The sequence below is a fragment of the Gobius niger genome (assembly GCF_951799975.1).
Source record: "Gobius niger genome assembly, chromosome: 14".
Lineage (NCBI taxonomy): Eukaryota > Metazoa > Chordata > Actinopteri > Gobiiformes > Gobiidae > Gobius > Gobius niger.
In genome coordinates this window covers 9,561,440-9,584,050 of record NC_136865.1, presented here as the reverse complement: position 1 = coordinate 9,584,050, position 22,611 = coordinate 9,561,440, and the positions used below count along the sequence as shown (strand labels likewise).

General features: G+C 41.5%; 1 protein-coding gene across 2 annotated transcripts in view; it reads right to left on the bottom strand.

Annotated features, from left to right (window-relative positions):
* Positions 1-1,141: 1,141 nt before the first annotated feature.
* The window catches only part of pkib (protein kinase (cAMP-dependent, catalytic) inhibitor beta), a 38,461-nt gene continuing 16,991 nt past the window's right edge, over positions 1,142-22,611 (bottom strand). Inside the window, exons 2-3 of one of the 2 annotated variants that reach the window (XM_079571358.1) lie at positions 4,587-4,731; positions 1,142-2,385 (exon numbers count right to left, since the gene is read on the bottom strand). In XM_079571358.1, coding sequence (XP_079427484.1) covers positions 2,303-2,385; positions 4,587-4,731 — 228 coding nt within the window. In that variant the 3' untranslated portion in view covers positions 1,142-2,302. Of the gene's footprint in view, positions 2,386-4,586; positions 4,743-22,611 lie in introns of both variants that reach the window. The other variant, XM_079571359.1, reaches the window with a different exon arrangement.

Sequence of the window (22,611 nt, the reverse complement as noted above, 5' to 3'; positions counted from 1 at the left end):
GTTGCCGTAGTAACACTGCGCACCATTCCTGTGTTTGTTTGGTTAAGATTAGGCACAAGACAGAAGTGGTTAAAATAAGGAGAATTCTAGAAATCCCTTCTACGCCTATAGCTACAAATGTGCACATTTGGCTTTGTGGAAATGTCAGTTATTTGCATTATTGTATGTTTGAATCCACAGTCTGAGCCTGTTTCTACAAAAGCTTACTACTGCTAGCTCACGGCTTCCTGGACTTTTTTGCATTAAGCGTTCCATCCCCATACAAATGTAGGGTGAAGCCAGGCCCTATATTTAAGTATGGCGAGGTTTGATATGTCTGTTTTTCTGTGGTTTCTCCATCATTAACATATTATAAGATTATGTTAAATGGCCATTGAATGTGTATCCGACCCCACACAAAGCAGAAACTTAACTGAGTATGATTTAGCATTTAGCTCAGAGGTCACTTTTATACGCTAATTTTCTCTGTACTTTCGTTAATGAATTCTAACTTTGATATCACCTAAATGTGGTCGGTGGGTTGATAACCACTGAAAACATCCGGATTGTTCATGATTTTGATTGTTTGATGGGTAAATTATAATGGCTATAAGAAAAATACACTGAGCACGCTAACGGGCTAGCCGGCTTGCTAACTGTCCGCATACGTCACGCCGCCTCTCCTTTTTATCCCTATAAAGCCAATCGCGATACAAGTTGTGCGTGTCATGTCAACAACAGTATGGCAGATCCATCACAGAACAGCATAACAACAAAGCTAAAAGTGGCAAGCCTTAAAGTGATAGTCTGTAAGTTTGCAAAGTAAAGAGAGAGAAATTTGAAAGTAAAGGCCTTCCTAGTTTGCAAAATACGTAGCGCAAGAACAGAAATTTCAAAAGTAAACAATCAAGCTCCTCCCCCTTCACTCCTGATTGGACCTGACAGGCCGGTTCACAGGACAAGCTCGTCTTATTGGTCAAAGTGGTATCCTGCGGATTCTGATTAGTTGCTGAAATGGGAAGGGCAAAGGGAAGGGCTTTTGAAAAAATATTATTATTTAATAATACTTACGTTACCTTAAATTTCAGACCCAGACGGTGAGTTATACACGATCTATTAAATTTGTGAAATACTTCAACCTACAGACTATCACTTTAATTGTTAGTACGGAAAGTGTGAAGGCTCAATGCAGAATGAAGAGAACACACGATCATGCCCTTTAAATCAAAGTATTGCGTAATGCTTTCATAACATTTATATAATTTATGTGGTTTCTCCATTAACATATTAAAACAGGAGGTCTGGAGGCCAAAAGATGCAAATCCAATCCCACCAAACGCGGAAATCTTAGCCTGATATGCTTTAGTATTTAGCTCGGTGGCCACTTTTACACTTTATTATCTAAAGTAACATCTCAAAAGTTTTGCACATTCAAAAATGATTTGACATTGCTGGGTTAACAACAGCCAATAATATCCGAATCATTCATGATTTGAGATGTTAAATGGCTAACGCTATATAGAAAAAAATACATTGAACAGGCTACAATAGCCGTCTTGCTAGCTGTGTGCAGACGCTAGCGACAAATCCTGCTTCTAGATTTGATTTGTATTCAAAGAAGTCAAACATGTCTTACAGGATTTAAACATATTCATGGTCAACAACCGTGCTTTAAATGATGGGGAATGCTTTGTAAATGATCAATTAAGTGTTTACTAAGGCTTTACAAATACTTAACAGTCCATAGTTATTATGAAATGTTGAACTCTCTTTTTCATTTAGAAGCAACTGGCAGTGGGACTATATTTCAGGAATGTCTCAGGATTTGCACTAATCTTCTGCGCTAAACGGCTAAATTCATAAAATCCCTGGTTATCGGAAAGAAACAGTCAGTTAGTATAAAATACGAATAACAGTATACATGTGGTTGGAAAAGCCACAAGGGGCAGCACTGCACTCCTCCTTCAAAAGTTTAAGCATAGTCATATCACAGAAGTGGAACAACACGCAAAGGGACCGGCACATGTTGCAATTTTCGACCGTTGGAAGTCATAGAAAAATAGTTCATTTGTACAATCTGTTGCATCGAGTCCCAGGCAGGTCGGCTAGATGAGCCTTAGGCGACTCTTGCTGGCTCAGAATTAGTGTCTTATCTCCTTGAAAGTGACCCATCAGCTCCAGCGTGCAGGGCATAGGGGAGTCCGCGGTTTGAAACATCTCACAGAGAACTACTTCTTCTTCTGCAGGTAGGACTCGTAGCTTGCTCTCTCAGGTGAGGCATGCCTGAGGAAAGGGGGCCGGCGCGGGACAGGGAAGCTGGAGACTATGAGCCGTCTTTGGCCTCCGCGCTCTCCGCCGGCGCTGACGCCTCCTCTGATGTGGGGGACTTAGCTCCGCCCGGTCCATCTGCACAGAGTGAGAGCAGGGGATGGTAAAGTAATGTGCATAATCCGATTTTTAGAAAATGATGTAATCGGACGATGGATTCAGGAAGTAGTCACCTGCACTTTTTTGTTTTAGAACAGTTGCATGACTGCGCTGGGGAAAAAAACGATAAATTAAAGGCATACTGTGTAACATTTTGGACTACACTGTTGCCAGCAATACAAAACAGGCTTCTAAGTCCGATACCGGTATCAGATATCGGAGCTGATACTGGGAAAAATACGATATAAGTAGGCTTGTCATGATAACAAATTTGAAGTTCGATATATCGGCAGGAAGGTCGCGATAAACGATATTATTGACTCGATAACGATACTAGGTACTGTCAACTCTCAGGCATCAAAATGACAGTAAACCTTTGTTCAAAAAGTGCATAATCATATATTAAAATACCACACTGTGTCACTGTATTTGCTTCAGTTAGAAATCAAAGTTTTACAAAGATAAAATAGGGGGGAAATGCTAATAAATGTACAGACGATAAATATCGGACCCAAAAATGTATCGTTTATCTGTTATTTATTGAACGATAAGTCGATATAGTAATTATCGCGACCGACCTAGATCAGATATATCGGCTACACTACCAATACCTGTTTTGGCTCTCACCATTTTAACACAATTTTTGCCAACTGAATTAGTTTTAACCTCCGCAAATATATTTTTGATTGCCAAAAAGCCACTGCTGGAGCGGCCAAGTGTTTGCATTTTAGTTAGAGAAATGCTGTTAAAGAATAACTGAGAGAATGTAATGTACAAGTTGTAATGATCAGATCACTTTGTGTGAGCTGTTTCTATTAATGTGATCGAGCCTGTCATGTACCCAAGGATACTTAGTGCAGAAAAGTCCAACGATCATTTACTTTTGATCTGTAACATGTCATTTGCAAGAGAGCACAAGTCTTTATTGAACTCAAGATGGAGAAAAGAGAACCATTCACTTTTTCATTCAGAGAAAGACACTTTTAAGAAAGTCTCTTCGTATCTGTTAATATGAGATATCGGCAGATAATCAAACCCCCAGTATCGGTATCGGAAGCAAGAAAGCTGGATCGGTGCATCTCTACTTCTAAGGACCACCCAGACACAGAAAATTCTATTTTTGCAGTGACTGGGTAATCAAAGAATGGATTTGGAGGAGGGCCAAATCATGCTGTATTTGTCAACATCTCCATGGAGATGGGCAGGAGATGTCCCTGCTCTCAATAAACTTACAAATCGGGTCTTAGAAGAGGTGAGTCGCTCAAGCAAACACACATTCGTTTGTTTATTTTTAGGGTAGTTTTAACATATAAACATATCTATTCTAAAATAAATGCTTGTATTTTATTCTATTTTTTGGGTGAAATGTTATGTGGTGTGGCTTTAAAATGACTCCAATAACAAATAATTCAACCTTAATTTGAGTCTGACGTTTTATTTTTAAACTGATACTTGTTGTTGTTATTTATAGATTACTTTTTGCTCCCCGATCGACACATTCCACAGGTCCTAAGTGATGCTAAGTGAGTAGAGACACTACACAGGGAAGCACACTTTCACTTTTTTCAGTGTAACAGCCAAATGATGTTCATATAAAATAACTCTTCAGGCCTTGTAAAAGAATTAAAAAGGTTCCAATAGGGACGTGCGCTTGGAGCTCTTGCATCACAGTTATATTCTTGCTTCTTCAATAGTGTACGTAGGCGCTCACTGTAGACAGAGACCGATACTGTACCGAGGCGCAAGGTCACGGTCAGGAATGACGTGATTTGAAACATGAAAAATGGACTGCCATGACTAAGCTCCTTTGTGCTTATATATATAGTGCTTACTGGAAGGTCTTTCTTTTATTTATTGAGTTACTTGCTTTAAAAAAAGAAGCACCTGGGTTGTCCACATAAGTATCTGGTGCAGTGGATATTATATCTGGCTGTGATGAGGTAACGTATTCAAAGGCGATCGCTATCACAACATTAGGACTCTTATTCTCGCACGCCAACTGGATTTTCTTGACTTTATGTATTGGTTGTTCCACATTTTCAACAGCTTGTCTGGCTTTAGCACTTTGACATTTTGATTCAGTCCAGAGCTCCCCACAGCGACAGAGGCCTCGTAAAAAAAAAAAAAAAAAAAGCAACTGCGCTAACATAAAGCCTGCTGCCGTAATGCTTTCATGGTACCTTGGAGGGACAGCTCGCCCAGTTTGAGGGGCAGGTCGCCTGGGTTGACTCCAGCGGGGGAGCCCAGGATGTCGGGCAGGGCGTTTCTCCTCCCCGATCGGCCCGAAGAGGCAAAGTCCAATACCGGCTCCACCACTTCCGTCATCTCCAGTCACCTGCAGAGACAAAAAAAAGAACGAAAATCAGCACTTTGAATAAAACACTTTATCTGGAGTTTAACCTCCAACATCTTTAGAATATTTTGCAATGACATTCTTTCTAAAATTAGCCCATTTTTAAACATAGCACACATGTATAGTTTTGTTTCTTATTTCAATCTTCTCCCAAAAATGAATGCCTCTGGGAGAATTAGAAAGTGCACCTTAGACTAAACACTGCTTGTTAAAAGGTAGCTTCTAACAATAAAATTGCATTTCGTTGTTTTTATTGTAGTGTGTACAAGTGCCATTCCATGCAGTGACAGCACATCCTCTGGTATGACCACATCCACAGGTCACTTATGTGTCTTTAAAAAGAAAAAAGAAAAACACCACTCCCTCTCATCTCCTCCAGGAATTGTCCAGAGAAAAGGATTTGTCATTGAAGCGGAGGAGGAAGTATCTGTCTGGTCTCCTAGCAACGCGGCATCTGGGGAAGGCTGCTCTCGGCTGTGCCGGTGACAGGCAGAATTACATCCCCTGTCACAGTGTGCACACAGCCGGCCTCTGTTGCCACGGCGACGATAAAGGATTAAAAGCAACTCTGGCAGGTAAACATAAGTCTCTGCTGTGTGCGACTGTGTTTAGAAGCCTTTGCCTTGAGTCTATTTCTCTGTGTCAAATATTATTCTATTGCTTTGTTATTGAATAATCTTTATAAGGAAAACAATGTTTTAGATTTTAGAAGGGTCGGGAATACGTTTAAAAACAAATCAATTGCAAATCTTCAGAATTTGAATTGCAATTAATCGCCAAAATGTAATTGTGATTTACAACAACATTGGTAGTCAAACAAGCAGTGCGAGGCTTTGGCCCAGTAGAGTAGAAGTGAAATAAGGCCATGGTAAAAAAGATATTTTTTGCAGTGCCAGCTTTGTGCTTACACATGTCAGGGCCCCCTAAAGGCCCTGGGCCCCAGTGCAGCTGCACCAGATTCACTTACTGTCTGTAGAATAGAAGTTTTCGATTTCATGTAAGGGACATTATTTGTTTTAATTTGTATAATAAAAGGCATGTTTTACATTATGAAATGGTCTATATAGTTGCATAAACAAAATTGAACATTCTGAAAGCAGTGTTCCCTGTTATCCAGGCTACCCTTGCTGTGCGTGGTCCTCGCCTGAATCTTATTCCCCTTTAAGTAGACTGTGGCCGGGCCCTGCCGCTGTGCACTTTACACAGATTTCCATCTGGTCTGCTGAGTGCTGTCTTGGTGCGCTGCCTCTGTCTGCACTCAGGAACACTGACAACTCAGCATGTGCTCGTCACATGGGGGAAAGACATAGAGGTGCGTGCGATGTTTACTTTGTGGTTTGCTTTGAGCGTCAGGACAGCAGCTCAGCAGAGATCTGCCCTGTCACTTTAAAGGAAAGGCACAGTTGCACAGCGGCTAGTGCTCATGCTTCACAGCTCGAAGGTCCCGGATTTGATTCCCACCTGGACGGGGCCATTCTGTGTGGAGTTTGCCAAAATCCACAAGGTGCAGATGGGAGCAGTTCACCAGTAAAAGAAGAAACAACCACTGCAAATGGGATTACTCAATCCTGCATGAATGAAGCAAAAATACAACTACAGGTTTATTCTTGATCAGGGAACCAGTGTTATTTTCTTCACAACAAAGGCATGACAAGTGAATGTCGACTTGGGAGCTTCACACAGCAGAGCAGATCTTGATGAGGAGAGATAGTGCCACAGGTTGGCCATCTGTTAGCCCTGAGCGCTATTGTAGCTCAGCCAGGGCGCTCAAAGGACACACACACAGACAGCGCTAACTTGTGGTTCTGCATAACACAGACATAAAAGAACATGGCCATATGGTGTTGCATGAAGCCGCATCATGTGGAACTAGATGTTTACCAAAAGGTTTATAACAACACTAGCAACAAACTAAAACCTAATCACTTTCCATATACCAATGTAGAGAGGACACAAACGTTTAAAATATGTGCTGCTGGTGTATATATGGCTGTGCTGGCTAAATACATAATGAACAATAAAGTCAGTCTGTGCTGTATGAAAACTCAATCGAGTAACGTAACAAAAACGGCACCCACCGCCATATTAGACAATGTTTCGGAGATGATCAGAGTGGTCCGAGTTCAGATATGAGATGAAAACAGCAATGGCGGCTCCCAGTGAGGAAGTGCAGCTAATCATGTAACTTGATGTGTACTTTTGGTCACGGCCTTTAATATAACGGTATTTAGCACGTTTTCAATTGCTGCAGTGCTGCAATTAGAATCTACTGTTGTGCTGTGTTATTTGCATGTCTGCCATGGTATAACAGTTTCAATCAATTCAAGTGGCCTAAATGCTAGTGCGGCGCAAGGTTCAAATCATGATCTACTATTCAGACAGTGCGGAGTTATTGATCATCACATCCAATTATACCACAGCATAAGACCCCCCCGAAGCCAAGCGACTAATCTATTTACAAAAGGGTAATATTAAGCAGTCATTAAAAGACCCTAACTCCTCATTTACTCTATAGTGTGACACAATAGTAGACTGTCCATTCATTCTGCTGGCGATTTGCATATACACAGCCCACTAGTTTCTCCTGGCTGCAGATCACGTTTGGGTTCGGGTGACCTGCGGCGTGGAGAAAGTAGTGAGAGGCGTGTGCAAATGGAATGAGTGTAAGTTTGCTAACCTTGGTGATAACAACAATGCATTTCTGTGATAATAACCGGCCAAACTCAAGTTTAATTAAGACAGTTTAATATTTATGGCTAAATATTATTGAGATCAGTTCTATTTAACATGGATTTAACATAAATGCAAAAAACGGCTTTTACTATCAGCCTTTTGTCAGTGAGAGGAAGCTATCAATCATTTAGCAGCTCAAGCTAAAGGTCAGCAGATAACGTTTAGCAATGTTAGCACGTTTTCACCATAATGACTTCTATTTACGTGGTTTATTCATGAAAAATATGCAACATGCGAGTAAAAGAGCAGTTTTCATTTATTCATGTTGTGACCTGTCACTGTCTGCCGTTCTCCGACTCTCGCAGTGCATCATGGTCTATATTGACCCGTCTAGTGACCATCGCTGCTCAACTACTTTTCAGAATGCACTGCGGCACATTTTGAGTGCAGTACTTTTACCTTTATCGATATTTGGACACCGCTACAAAACGGCGTGTCCACTTCACGGGGAAGAGTGTGGACATTCGGACACAGCATTATGTCAAAACAAAAATCACACATGAAACAACAGGCTCTATGCAAATGATACGTGACATCCGAGTGCGATGTCTGGGAAAACCGCACTCGGATGTCACGTATCCGAGTGCGGATGTCGCGGAAAACCGCGAGAGAGGAAGGACCGCGTTGGTCCTTCCTCTCTCGCGGTTTTCCCGTTACGGATTAGCGATGTTTTGCACAAATCAGCAAATAGTTCAAGAAAACATCACGGACAGAGAAAGTCACTGGCTACGTGTTAAAAACATCATGTTGGATGTAAATTCTTGACTGAAGGAAACGTCTGTGTTCACTGAGGCAGGAGTTTTAATTATCTCAGAGCTAACGGCTAACGGCTAACTAAAAAACACCACAAAAATTAAACTAAACTAAAAAGTATTTATACTAAAGACAGGCCGACTATTTTTTGTGCGGCTCGTTCAAAATCTCGGTGCTATTTTAATTTTCATTTAGTGTTAGCCGCTAGCTTCAAGACAAAAAACACCTGCCATGATGAGTTTCCCAGTGAATTCTTTGCTCCAGACACGATGTTTTCAACATGATGCTGTGACTGCCCTAAGGCTGGCCAATAAATCTAATGAATTCAATAAATTTATGCTTTTAAAAACAGACAATTTGGAAAATGGCTATATCGTAAAATCGAGTCCACGCCATCCCCCCCCCCCCAACGTGCGGCCAGTTTAGCAGTGTTTTAGATGCTCCGTAGTGAAATGACACGAGGGGAGAAGCAGAGACTTTCTGACGATCTCTGCTGATTCACAAACGTGTTGTGTTTTAAGAGGACGGTGGAGTTTTCTTTCCCACTCTCCTCCTTTCTCTCACTCTGCTCTAAGCGGACCATTTAACTCCGTCCCTTTCCCTTGTGTCTCCATGGAGACGGTTGTCAATCACAGCAGAGGCATGAAGACGATAAAACACTTTTGAAAACTCCATGGTTAATGAAGAGGTTTTACTTTTGTGAGCAGACGAGGAATATCTAAAACAGAAACAACAATGTTTTAATAAAGGGTTATTTTATCTTAGTGGGCCTAATTGTAGCAACATTATGAAATATTAATGAGCAGGACTCTGAGCAGCTTTCTTCATATGAAAGATCAGGAGACTTTTTAAAGTTTATTTCAAATCCAATCGATTAAAATCATCAGTGTCCAAACTGAATGAAAAAAATGGAGATTTTGTTTTTTGGCCATATCGCTCAGCCCTAGCCTGCCCATCAGCTACTCACTGCCTGCCATGTCATCGTGAGCTACCTGAGGATCCACTCTTTGGAATGGGGTTCTTTGCAGATTCAGAAAATATTGAATGGTCTGTAGGGATATAATGTCTGAAAAAAAAAAAAGAAGTGTAAAAGCACTCTGTCCGTTTTGAAAAAGTAAAAGCCTTTGTGGTAACATGGGCTTCATCAGGGTGCACTTCTGTCTTCTTTCTTTTGACATTTTAACCCTACAGGCCATTAAATATGTTCTAAAACAAAAACAACACAGTTAAGAGATTGTATGCTGAGATTGTTGAAGCCAAAGGTCAGCAGGACTTAACATTATTCTTGTCATTATTGAGCCGATGTGGTCGCCACACAGGGTCATTTCAGGGATCATTTAAGGAAAGACACTGCAGGAAGAACTTTATCTTCTCTCTTTTCATCCCCAGACAGATTTGTTAATGACTATTTCCTTGCCTGTTTTTTTTTTTCAGCAGGGTTGCGCATCTCCTACTCAGGCTAAGGGGATGTCATCTTCCAGTAGCTCGCATGTGTTGATTTGCTTTTTCTTGTTCAATATGTGAAAAGCAGCAGCTCGACTACCTCTCAGCGCACTCCCGCCAAAACATTTCACAAAATAAGTAAACATGTTTTGAATAACTAACGTTGCATAACTCCCATCGCTACAAATACACGGCGACGGCGTAAATAATTCATTTCATTATAAGATATTGATGCGTCGCCGGTATTACGAGCTTCACAGCAGCTCAGCGAGAGGTCAGGAGGTCATCGTTGTTAATTTGGATATTCCTTTCAGAATGGAATCAAAAATGACATTTCGACAACAGCGCCGCTCGCATGTCCGCAGATGAGAGGCCATTTTGAAGATGAAATGTGTGTAGCAAGAGTCAAATTGCTTTAGACAAGCGACTGAGTCTGAGCGCCTGCAACACTGCAGCACTTGGGGGACGTCCCGGGCCTGTGGTGGGGGGAAAGTGAAAGCTCTTTGGTTCTCAAGCGCTGCCCCTTTCTTGGTCCCTTCCACCTTGAACTGTCCTGTCCAATAAAACCAACGCATTTACTCCATTTGGTGGGTGCGTGGTGTGTCACTGTTGCAATGTTCTTTTTTATCTGTCTCATGTCTGCAAAATAAACATACATTTTAAATAATAAAAAACAATCATTAACAAGGTATAAAGGCTCCTTGAACATCTTAGTTTTAATGTTTTCCAGTAAATCACGACAGCATAGAGGAGCTCCCTGTTCTTTCCCACGCGTATTCACTCACAAATATTGACCGAGATGACGCAGAGATCCAAATATGGTCATTTCCTTTCCGGGAGACGGCCGTGGCCATAGCAGTGGCTAAAGACAGGACAGATTTACAGGCACATACGCTGCAAAGCTTTAGGACCTATTTTCTCAAAATGAGTTTTTCCTTATACTTGCAGCAACATCTCCACTCTAGAAGCTCTTACAGACAACAAACTTTCAAGTCTTGTACTAAACAGAGGTATTTTTCAATATCTAAAAAAAACAAAAAAAAACAAAACAAGGCCTTTTTTTGGGTGGGGGGGGGGGGGGGGGGGGGGGGGGGGGGGGGGGGGGGGGGGGGGGGGGGGGGGGGGGGGGGGTGGGGGGGGGGGGGGGGGGGGGGGGGCTATACCGGGTAGAATGGACTCAGACCTGTTCACCACAACTGCCTCTAGAATCCTGCACTGTCACTCAAAAAGGTGTCACTTCGGGTCCAATTCCCGTCATGCACGAGCTTAATATAGAAGCTGCAATTACGCGTAAGACCAGAGGAGCATAAAATGACCAACTTGAATCTAGCGCCTTTGAACAGATTTGAATGATAATAATAATAATCATTCAAATGTCGTTGTTGTTCATTTCCGTCATACCCGGTGGTTTGTAAGCTTCTATTGTAGTCACAGCTGTCCCTGGATCGACTGAAAGAAGCAAGGCAACCAATCTGCGCCTACGGACCCAACCAACCAACACCAACCACTCACACACTCTCACTCTCACTCATTGTGGCTTATTGAACACAACCCCGGACCTTCTAACTGTGAAGCATGAGCTTCAGTAACCACAGTGCCTCCCACTACAGGTGCTATATATTTTAACATAAAATTACTGAACACTTGCAATCAATTTCTTTGCTCACATTTATGTGTGTCATCTACAGCTAAAGTTTTAAATTGATATCTCTAAAGAATGTAAACACCTGCAGTTGACTTTATTGCCTATAAGGAAGGGCTTCACAATATATTGTTGTTATGTCCTGTGCCTGACTTTGGCCCTGAAAAGAAGAGAGTTACTTTAGTCCAGATGTGGAATTGGATGGAAGCTTATTTCTATTGCGCTTTTCACACGAGACAGGTCATACACAGTTTTAGGGAAGTGTCAATTTAGTGGAAGTTTAACTTTCTCCAGGGATGAGTTACGTTTCCCAACTTTCAAGGGCAATGTGGAGCTTCACTGTCACACTCTAATGTAACAACACTAAGCTGCTAGTTCATGCTACTTCTACAATGCTACTGAAGGGGGACAAAACCAACTTCAGCCACATTTTGAAACATTTTGAACAACACATTTTGAAAACGTTTTCTCTGATTTACTGATGAATCAAATACTCCATTTTGCATGACATCGTGATCAGCCGTGTCCTTGCTCTTTGTGTCTTTTCGCGCTCAGCATTGCCAAGATTTATTTTGGATTGTTTCACTCCAGGGAGGTGCCAAATCATCTCCTCAGTCAGTATCAGGGGCCCGGCGTGGACAGTGGAGCTCTAATGAGGGATTGGCAGGTGCACCGTGCACTGTTTGTTTAGGCTTCGGGCGCCAAAGCTGTTTTTAAAACCGCGACAAAGGGGGGGAGAGACCAAATAAAGGCTTTCAATGGAAGTGACAGTTTGCATGTGTATCCCGGTAATTGCAGCTAGAGGTCAGCCCAGGTCAGTATTGATGAGGTTAACAGACTATATATTGACGGAGCAGGAGTGAGGGAGTGAATGAGAACTAATCCTGCCTGCAAAGCAATTCAGCTTCACCAACATCTCAGATCAGTTCTAGGAATACCCACCTCTAAACTGATATAAAACTTTGACAAAGGGCGACCAACAGTCTGTAACCGAGCCTGAGCAGCAGTTTGGATGAACTCACGACATTACCAAACCGCCTGATTCACCTTTTTCAGGAAGTGGCGACACCTTGAGATCATGGCCACACTGCAGGTTTGACTTGAGCTGACACTGGCTTAGGATAGGGCTGGATATGGACCAAAAGTCATATCCCGATATAAAGGTTGAATATCGATATACGATATACTGTATATCCCGAATTTTTTTCCGCGAAGTGAGAGCTGTGAAATGAAATGTTAAAGCAGTACTAAGTAACTCTTTCCCCTAGAGGCCATAAGCACAACTGCAGGTGTAGTAGCAAGTTACGATTTTTTAACTTATTAATTGTCCTGGAGAGTAAATACTACACTGACAGGAAAGGCGAAGGGAGAGAGGGTTACTGTGCATCCAATTATACAATGAAAATATTTTTTTTCACTCAAACTTTGCTGTAAATACTGTTTAAAGTGATGTTAGCCCGCAGTTAGCTTTGCCCGTTAGCATGTTAGCTTCTTCTTCGTGATTCCATTAGTGTGTATTGGTTGCTCTGGTCCGGTGGCAGTCAAGTTGCAAACATGGTTTTCTGGCCAGAGACACCAGGGGGAGATGAAAGACCCTCCAATCATCCCATAAACACTTGTATTACCCCCACAGGGACTACGGAAAGGATTTATTAAGGTAAATAAGTTACTTAGTCCTGCTTTAAGTCAAAGTCAAATTCGAGTAGTTTTATTGAAAACTCACAGTAAAATGTAAACATAAACACAAAGCTCCATAAGGTGCACATTTATTAAAAAATAATATATAGGATAAAATAGCCTATATATAGGGCAGCAAGAGAAAACAAAATAAAGTGCTCAGTTTAAGATAAACTTTTTAAAACATTAGCTTGAGATGGCCTGTTTCTTCATGTTAACATAAAGGGACTATATGGAGTTTAAAAATGTTAAAATTAAGTATATTCCTCCCCCTGCATGTTTCAACAATGTCCTAATGTGTAGAATGAGCCCAGACCTGTTCACCACAACTGCCTCTAAAATCCTGCGCTCAAAAAGGTGTTAATTCGGGTCCGAAGTGCCGTCATGCACAAGCTTAATATAGAAGCTGCAGTTACACCTATGACCTGAGGTGGCAGTAGTGAGTAGAAAAATGACCAACTTGCATCTAGTCCCTTTAATATTGACAAGCAGATGATGCTCTGAATAAATCGTCATCCTCTGAGACTCTGAGTCTGAGCACATTTCTGTTACAAAGTGCGTGCTCCATAATCGTGTTCAGAAATCATGTTGTGTTACCATTTATCCTGCAATCTCAGGTTCGAAAATAAATAAAGCTTATACATCTAATTAAACAATAACAATATTAATAAATGACGGAAAACATTAGCTGATGTTTAGCGAAACCACTGGCCGGAGGTGAATTTCCTGTTTATCCCCTTTTTATTTCCTTCAATCTCTTCCACTGGCAACAATGGAATTCCCTGCTGACGGGAAAGAGGAAAAGCTTTAACAATAAAAGTGGGCGGGGCTGAACGCGGTGAACAGCGGGTTCCAGTCCTTGGCCACGTTTCGGACGGACAAGTGTGAGTGCACCCTTGGGCTGTGTTCAGATGGACTGGCTCAGATCTGGTCCAAAATAGATTCCAAACAGCGTCGACTTTTTGGATTGTCCTTACACTGAACAGGCCCGCTCCGAAGGAAACTCACCGCCCAGAAACAGCGCCAATGGAACGACTCGTGCCCCGGAGCGCCATTATCCACGCTCGGGTAACGGCACCATCCACAATTACAACCTGTGTGTTCGATCACTTTGATTAATCTGTGGATTTAGGAGCAAATGGCCAGCGACCCATCAGTGGAACAGGTCTATTTTAGTCCCTAATCCCGACAACACAGATACAGTATAGATGGGATTATCCTGGTCAAGAAAACCGACCTAGATTCTAGCCCTAAGAAGAGCGTGCACTGGCTTACTTCAAACGGGAAAGTGTTACACAAGCAGGTAGGGGAGGGCTTATGAAAGCACTCAGGTCAAGGGCTGTTACCGCGGCTAATTCGGTGAGATGCTTCTTTTTTTTTCCTTCCTCTACAATGCAGGGAGGTCCATTGGTCAGAGCGCAGCAGGTGGTGTCATTTTGCTTTGAGAGATAAAAGACAAAGAAGGCAAATGAAGGCAATCTCAAAGTGGGTCATGGTGAAGTGCAATTTTGAACTATTGTTTTTTTTTAAGCTTTGAATTGAGTTGAACTGCAGTAAAATAGCAGGGGGAAACTAAAGAAGTGTGTCTTATTTAAATTTCATTTTACATAATGTATTGAGAGGACTTCTCTGGAGTCCTGCAGCATTTTTCTATAAACAACGGACAGAATGGTAAAGTTCTATGCACAGTACCGGTTAAAAGCTTGTAAACACTTTTTTATGTATTGGATTTTCTTTTATTTCAAGACTATTTACATTTGAAATATAAAACATATTTTGAGTTATTTCACCCTTTTTTTGTTTCCTGCATATTCTCACATGTTCGTTCATAGTTTACTGTCTTCAGTGAGAATCACACAATGTAAATAGTGTTAAAAATAAAGAAAAGTCAAAACCAGATCTTGTTGTAAGGCCTGTGTGATCATTTCAAACAGCAGTTTGATTTATTTTGGAGAATGATCTTTTTAGTTGATGTCAGCTTAAATCGATATTTCAGGTTTTTTGACATAGGGCCTCATTTCCTAGATATCCAGAGTGTTGTTGATTTTTTTTTACATTCATACAGTTCTTATATTTGAAGAGTTTAGTGGTGCTAAGCTAGTGCTAGGCTAGTGCATGTCTATGGTAACTAGTAGCCCGCATTAAAAACAGTCTGACCCAAGCCATGCTGGCAGCTCACTGCTCCTACAGTTCGCCCCATGAGACACTGAGAATGGGTCAAATGCAGAGAACTAATTTCTCTACAGAGATTAATCCAGTATAACGTAACAAATCACTTATTACACCAGACTACCCATATAAATGTCTGTGTTGACTGAAATATAACCATTTTGCATTTAAAAGAACTTATATTTGAGCAGCATCAGCTTCCTGGTTGTAAGCTACGCTGCGGTGGAGTGATCTGCTCGGTGACCGGATCTACAGTAGTTTGTTTACCTGCGGCCGGCCTTACTACACATGGAATTCACAAAGGAGCTTTCTACAAATCAGATATGGCAACGTTTGGAGGACGACCCCATGATTTTGAAGAGGTTTTTAATGCAGGCTACAAGTTACCATAGACACGCGCTAGCCTAGCACCACTAAAGTCTTTAAATATAAGGACTGCATGAATTAAAAAAATTAAAAAAAATCTCCAGTAATCAACAACACTCTGGTAAACTAGGAAATTTTAGTCAAATATCCTGAAATATCCCTTAACTGTGTGAATAAACCAGCTTGACAGTAAAATTGCTTTTGGCTTCACGCCGTGTTTGTCTAAAAAAAGGCTGTGCTGCTAAAGTAAAGTGTGGTTCATTTCGATTAATATGTTTAATTGCATTAAACCTCATAATTAACCACTTGCCTTCTGTCCACCACCTGAAAGTTGTGTTCAACTCACACAGATCTTGCACATATTTTCAGACACTACAAGGTCTTAGCTTTCAAATGAAGAATTGCTCCAGCCTATAGGCTGTTAACAAAACCGTGACAAAAAAGCCATGAAAACACGACAAAAAAGCAGCAAAAAACATAAAACTGCGACAAAAAGGCGATGAATATAATAACATGAAAAAAGCGTCAAAAGCGCCATCAGTTTTGTAGGTCTTAGCGTTCAAATGATTTTAGATTTGGGTAATGCCGAACTGAAGAAAATGCACTCGGTAAAGGTGGGTGTTAAGAGTTAACTTAATTATTCAGCTTTAATCAAAATGTCCTGGCCCTACTTTATTTGTTTTAAATAATCTCAAATAGTAATTAATCTTTTTTCTTTGAATAAGCAAATGCTACTACATTGGACGACTACTATTACAAAAGAGACTTTTAAAAGCTGTTTCCCTTCAGCTGTTTTCTTGGAGAGGCTGGAGTGTCTTGGAGCCTCCTCCTCTTTTGTCCTGAGATGACTTGGACACAAACAGCACAAGAGCCTATACAGGGCTGGCTTTGAAGTGGACGTGGCGCCTTTATAAAGCTCGGCTTTATAAAGGCGCCACGTCCACTTTAAAAAAAGAATGATAGAATTACTATGACAGAACCTCAGTGCCTGATACACGCTGCCCACAGTAAAGTGTCTTTTCATAGAGGTGCGATGCGCTATTTCAGTTTATGGGCTATGCACAAAGGCCTTTTTTTCACAAATGTCTGCTCTAACATTATATTGAAGGAAGATACTTTATTTATTCCACTGACTAGATATAGGGTCTTTAGTCTCTACAGATACGCCTTTGATTAGCCTGGCAAACTCTCTAAATTCAATTGTCTGCTACTTTGTCTAAACAGTAAAGCCATGTCAGAGTTATCCAGTTCTAACAAGTAGGTATACAAATATAACCTTTTTGATGAAGTTCTTAAAGGTGCATTATGCAACCTTTTATGCAAGAAAAAAAAAGTTGTACTGACCCAATGGCTCTATGAGTGGTCAGCATGGCACCTTTAATTTCAGTCACACTGGTCTCTACAACGCTCCAGGATGAATTGGTTTGTAGGTTTTCTGGTGAGAGGGTCCGTCAGCAGTGTAAACCTTCCAAAGAATTGATCCTGGAGCATCCAAGAGACCACTGTGATGGAAAGTAAAGGCGCCATGCTGACCACTCATACAGCTACTGGGTCAGTACAAGGTCAAATACGCACAAATGTCAACTTTTTTTCCCCACAGATAAAGTTGCATAATGCACCTTTAAAGATAGGCCGATAGTTCTCAACTGGTATGGCATCGGAAACGCATCATCAATCTAATACGACAAACCGCAAATAGGTATTCTAATAAAGCTGTGTTTCCCAACCAGTGGTACGGCGACCCCAGGAAGTATCTCAGCACTTAGCGGGGGGCACTTGGACTTAGCTTTCAGAGTCTTTTGGCTTTATTTTTAACATAAAACTCTACAAATCACTAATAATTCGGAGTTAAGTCAATCACTTTGCAAAAAATATTCGGCAAAACAAATAAGATTGGGAACCACAGCCTTAAACCACTTTGACGCTTGAATCTGTGAAAATACTGTATATTCCCACAGGTTATCGCACTTTCATGCAAACGTATTTAGTTTTCTGATTAGCTCAACCCTATCCTTTTATTGTATTATTTAAGTACGCGCAATGAAGCAACTCTTGACTTGAGAACACAGAAGGAAAATCTAAATTTGATTCTTCCCAGCTGCACGGCACACAAGTACACTTTATCCAACAACAAACAGAGAAATCCCTCTCAACCCCGTGTTCTTGTTCGTATGGCCCCATCATCACGTTATCGCCACTCAAGCATCTCTCGAACACAACACGATACCCCCACAACAGCACGTCAGCCGCATCTCGCTCCCTCCAAGCATGCTGACAAGAGTGGCCCTACTGGGAAAGAGCCTTGTGGCTGTTGTTGTTCATACTACGTCCGCTCTTCTAAGTGGAAACACGCCGCCAAGGACCCTCGCGCTTGGATCCAAACAGTTTGCTTTCATCGCAAAAAGAGCGAATGGAGGCTTTCAGCACCACGGACAGCGACACAAAAGCAGGGCTTGGTACAATAAGAGGCTGATAACAGAGTGTTTGCAAGTCCAGTGTCAGGGGTCAGTGTCCATGCAATGCGTTTGAGAGGGGAGATGAAGATGAATCAAACGTGTAATGGATGAACTTTGTGTTGGTACTTTTATAGTGTTTACACAGCTCTAGGACGGGGGCAAAATCAGAATCTCTGGCCAACAAGATGATGTTGATAAATAACATGAGACACATTGGAGATGAAAAACCTGTTAAAGTATTAAGAAAAATTAAGAAAATATGGTCAATTACAAAAAAAAAATTCCAAGGGGACACCCCCCGAACCCCTTGTGACGGTACATATGATACACTACAACCTTGGGATTTGGAGAACATGGTCCTTTTAGTCGGGCTATATACAATATATTGTATGGGCAAAATGGAGCATGTGACAAGGCATCTGTATCGTGATACTCAAATGTGTCATACCATAGTCTTTATATTCCAATAATATAAATAATTATCATGAATAATAATTCCTATTCCAATAAAAGGCTTAAAGGAAGAGGCCAATGTTTTTACATACTGGGATATGTTCTTACCTGAGCTTAGACGAGTTGATACGTAACTGTCTGGTCTTTGTGCGTGTCCTCAGTGGCGCAAAAAGACCAAAAATGTTGCAAGCATTTGGCCTCTCCCAGTATAATCCTATAGCTTCAAATGGGGTGAAGATAGAAGTGACCAAGGTACGTGTCAACTCATCTAAGCTGAGGTAAGAATTTATCTCAGTATGGAAAAACATACTGAGATGCAGCATAATAAAAACCTCCTTTTTGTGCACCTACCAGATGACATGACATTGTTGGCAATGCCCAACCCTACCTTTTAGACCCCTGGGAAGGAAACCGGCCCGCCACAAAGCGAACTCGCCGACCTCTGCTCTAGAATGAATGCCCTCAACAGACATGCAGCATGATGACCATATCAAAGCTGGGATGACTGATTTTTTTCCCTCATTGTGCAGAAAAAGACTATTGCCATTCTAGGCCTATTCTTTTAACGCAGCACTTCGATTATTGTGCTGGATTGTTGTGAGAGCTCGAAACAAGTCAGATCATACGGTCTGATTTTCACAGCATGAAAACTGGGATGATCTGTTTTCCTTCCCATCATAGGGTCACATTTATACATGTTTACGTTGTTTCTGCTGTCATTGTCTTTATGCTAATGTATTCAGGAAACTGCGCGATCCGGGTATGTCACAACTCGCGGCCGTGCGATAATTGTCTCGTCACTGACAAAGCTGTTGCCGACGCTGCAAAAGGGAATTCACACATGCTAATACACCTATTTATAGGGCGAGGTGAACACGTCTTTGAATAATGTGTTAATGGAATACTGGTGGCGTCTAGTTCTTTTGTTTTCCTATTAATATCTATAGGAGAGCATATTTATGCAGGCAGTATAGGACAAGTTATTTCTTGCGACGCATATGTAAAAGATAATGAAAGAAACAAGCTTTTTTTTGTCCCAGAAGTTGTCTGTAAGTAACTAAGTACTGTACTTAAAGGGACTATACAGAGTTTAAAAATGTTAAAATTAAGTATTTTCTTCCCCCTACATGTTCCAACAATGTCCTAATGTGTAGAATGAGCTCAGACCTGTTCACCATAACTGCCTCTAAAATCCTGCACTGTCACTCAAAAAGGTGTTAATTCGGGTCCAAAGTGCCGCCATGCACAAGCTTAATATAGAAGCTGCAGTTACCCGTATGACCTGAGGTGGCAGAAGTGAGCATAACATGGCTAACTTGCATCTAGCCCAGAGTTTTTGAGAATCTGGGCTTTACTTCATTTTTGTTGGGAACTTTTTTCTTGAACTTTTTTTTTGTTCAGTGTAAAAAGTCTTATTTGCGAACTCCAGAACAGTAGGGGGCAGTGTGCATATTTTGAATGCCACTGACTCATAAGAAAGAACATATGTACCCGTTGCGGTGCTACACAGTTGCTGAATTCAGACGTTTTTTTTGTTTTTTTACCTGTGAATGTAATATTTACAACAGTTTGGAGGTCATTCACCAAGCGACATGTGCAAAACAAATAGTATGCAACTGTGGCTCAGCACTCGAGCCATTTGTTTATTATTACCTATGCAGCATTCTAGGCATTCACATATCAGATTTGGCGCCCAAATGTTGCCAATTTCAAATGGTAAATTAGATGCAACATGGCCACAAAACAACTTGTTTTATATTGAAGCTTGCTCTCAATCTTTTAAGGTTAAAGGGATATTTCGGGATTTTTTTTTTTAATTAATGCAGTCCTTATTATATATATTATATTTGAAGAGTTTAGTGGTGCTAGGCTAGTGCCAGGCTAGCACATGTCTATGGTAACTAGTAGCCTGCATTAAAAACCTTTTCAAATCATCGGGTAGTCCTCCAAACGTTGCCATATCTGATTTGTAGAAAGCTCCTTTGTGAATTCCACATGCCGTAATGCCGGCCGCAGGTAAACAAACTACTGTAGATCCGGTAACTTAGCAGATCACTCTGTCGCTACGTAGCTTACAACCAGGAAGCTGATGCTGCTCAAATATAAGTCCTTTTAAATGCAAAATGGTTATATTTCAAAAATTATTCAGTCAACACAGACATTTATTTAATTCAGCGTCTCTACAGAGGGACTATAGAGGGCATCCTGACCAGCTCCATCACTGTGTGGCACGGTGCCAGCACTGCCGAAGGAGCCTCCAGCGCATCGTGAGAGCAGCGGAGAAGATCTGCGGAGCCCCTCTCCCCACTATTAAGGACATGTACTCCACCCGTCTCACCCGCAAAGCCGGCAGAATCACCAGGGACCCTTCGCACCCATCACACAGTCTGTTCAAGGTTATGCCTTCAGGAAGGAGACTGCGGAATCTACGGGCCAGTTCCAGTCGACTGAGGAACAGTTTCGTACACAGGGCCATCGGGAAGCTGAACTCCCTAACCTCCCTCTCACCCTTCTTCCCCCTCCCCCTGCTCCACAATCAAGGATGAGAGAAACATCATTTCATACCATTCACATGGTTTGACAAATACAAAATCTTGACTCTTGAATTTATATGGTTCGTCTGGTGTTATAAGTAATTTCCCTCAGGTGCACTGTGCTTGGGTCAGACTGTTTTTAATGCAGGCTACTAGTTACCATAGACATGCACTAGCCTAGCACTAGCCTAGCACCACTAAACTCTTCAAATATAAGGACTGCATGAATTGAAAAAAATAAATAAAAATCTCCAGAAATCAACAACACTGGATAACTAGGAGACAAGGCCCTATGTCAAAAATCCTGAAATATCCCTTTAAAGTATACTTTCTTCATTTGACCTCTGCATTTGGCCCATCCTTCGATGCCGCTGGGGCAGCCCATAAGGAGCTTTTTTTGTCAATTAAAGTTACACAGGTAAGAACAGAACATTTAACACTAGAAACAAATCTCCATTTAAGTTTAAAATTACAAATACTCCGAGGAAGCCAGAGGAGCACAATACAGACACAAACAAAGTGCTTACATTGTGCTGCTGTCACAATGATCTCAGCAGCTTTTAGAGTCTCTCTATCAAGGAGAGGTAAAGGTCACACAATGATGTTCTCTGATTGGACAGATTGGCTCAATGACAAACACAGCACCTTTTAACTAAATCAAATCCTTTTACCACCAAGGTACAGCCATGAAACTTGCATACAGTGCCTCACTCAAATCCAGATGTGGAGCCAGGCTGATCATCAGAATCACCTGACTGGAGGATTCACCTGTTTTATGCATTTAGCTCCTGTCTTGATAAATGAGCCTTTACAGAGCAGGTCAGGTATAAATAGTAACAGAAGCACACACAAAGATGACGACAGCATGCCGGGCAGCACAATAAACCCCAGCAAGAAGGTCATGGGTTCGATTCCAGGGCAAGGTTGGATCTTTCTGTGTTTCTTTGCACGTGTCAGTCTCCTCCAGGGGCTCTGTATTCATCCTCCACCACTCAAAACATGCGCAAAAACATCCGGCTCGGTAATCCTGCTCCCGTCTGGTCGCTCTGAGGCATGGATGGATGGACGCAGAGGGGCAATTCACAATAAAGTCTTCAAATACAAGCAAATGCACGTTAGGGGCTATTGACTGAAAAATCATACAGCTTTATTCAACAGTTGTTATCAGAAGTGGCTCTGTTTGGGAGTACCATTACAATCATTTGAGTTTGCCACTGGAAAGGTCAGAAAAATAGATGAAGCTGTGTCTGTACTTTGACACGGCCACATGTATGAGCACATGATCGTGCAGAAAGTTCAATCCGCTATAGATTTCCTCTCTTTCAGAAGTCAATACTGCATTAGGCACTGATTACCACTGCTGTGTGTCAATCGGAGAAGCCGCCCCCCTCGCTCCCTCAGATCACTAAATCCTGCCCTTATTGTTCATTTTGTTGACTTTTCGTTTTGCGTATCCTTTTTTTTTTTTTCCCAAATAGGTTTCATTTTCATTTGGTTTCGAAAATCTAGATGACATTTCGTGGGCTAAAGCCGGTTCGACCCCGCTCCACCGCATTATGATGTTAGCCAGACTGGGTTTAGCCGGCGTGATATTTACACAGCCGGCGCAGACACGAGAACTTTGCG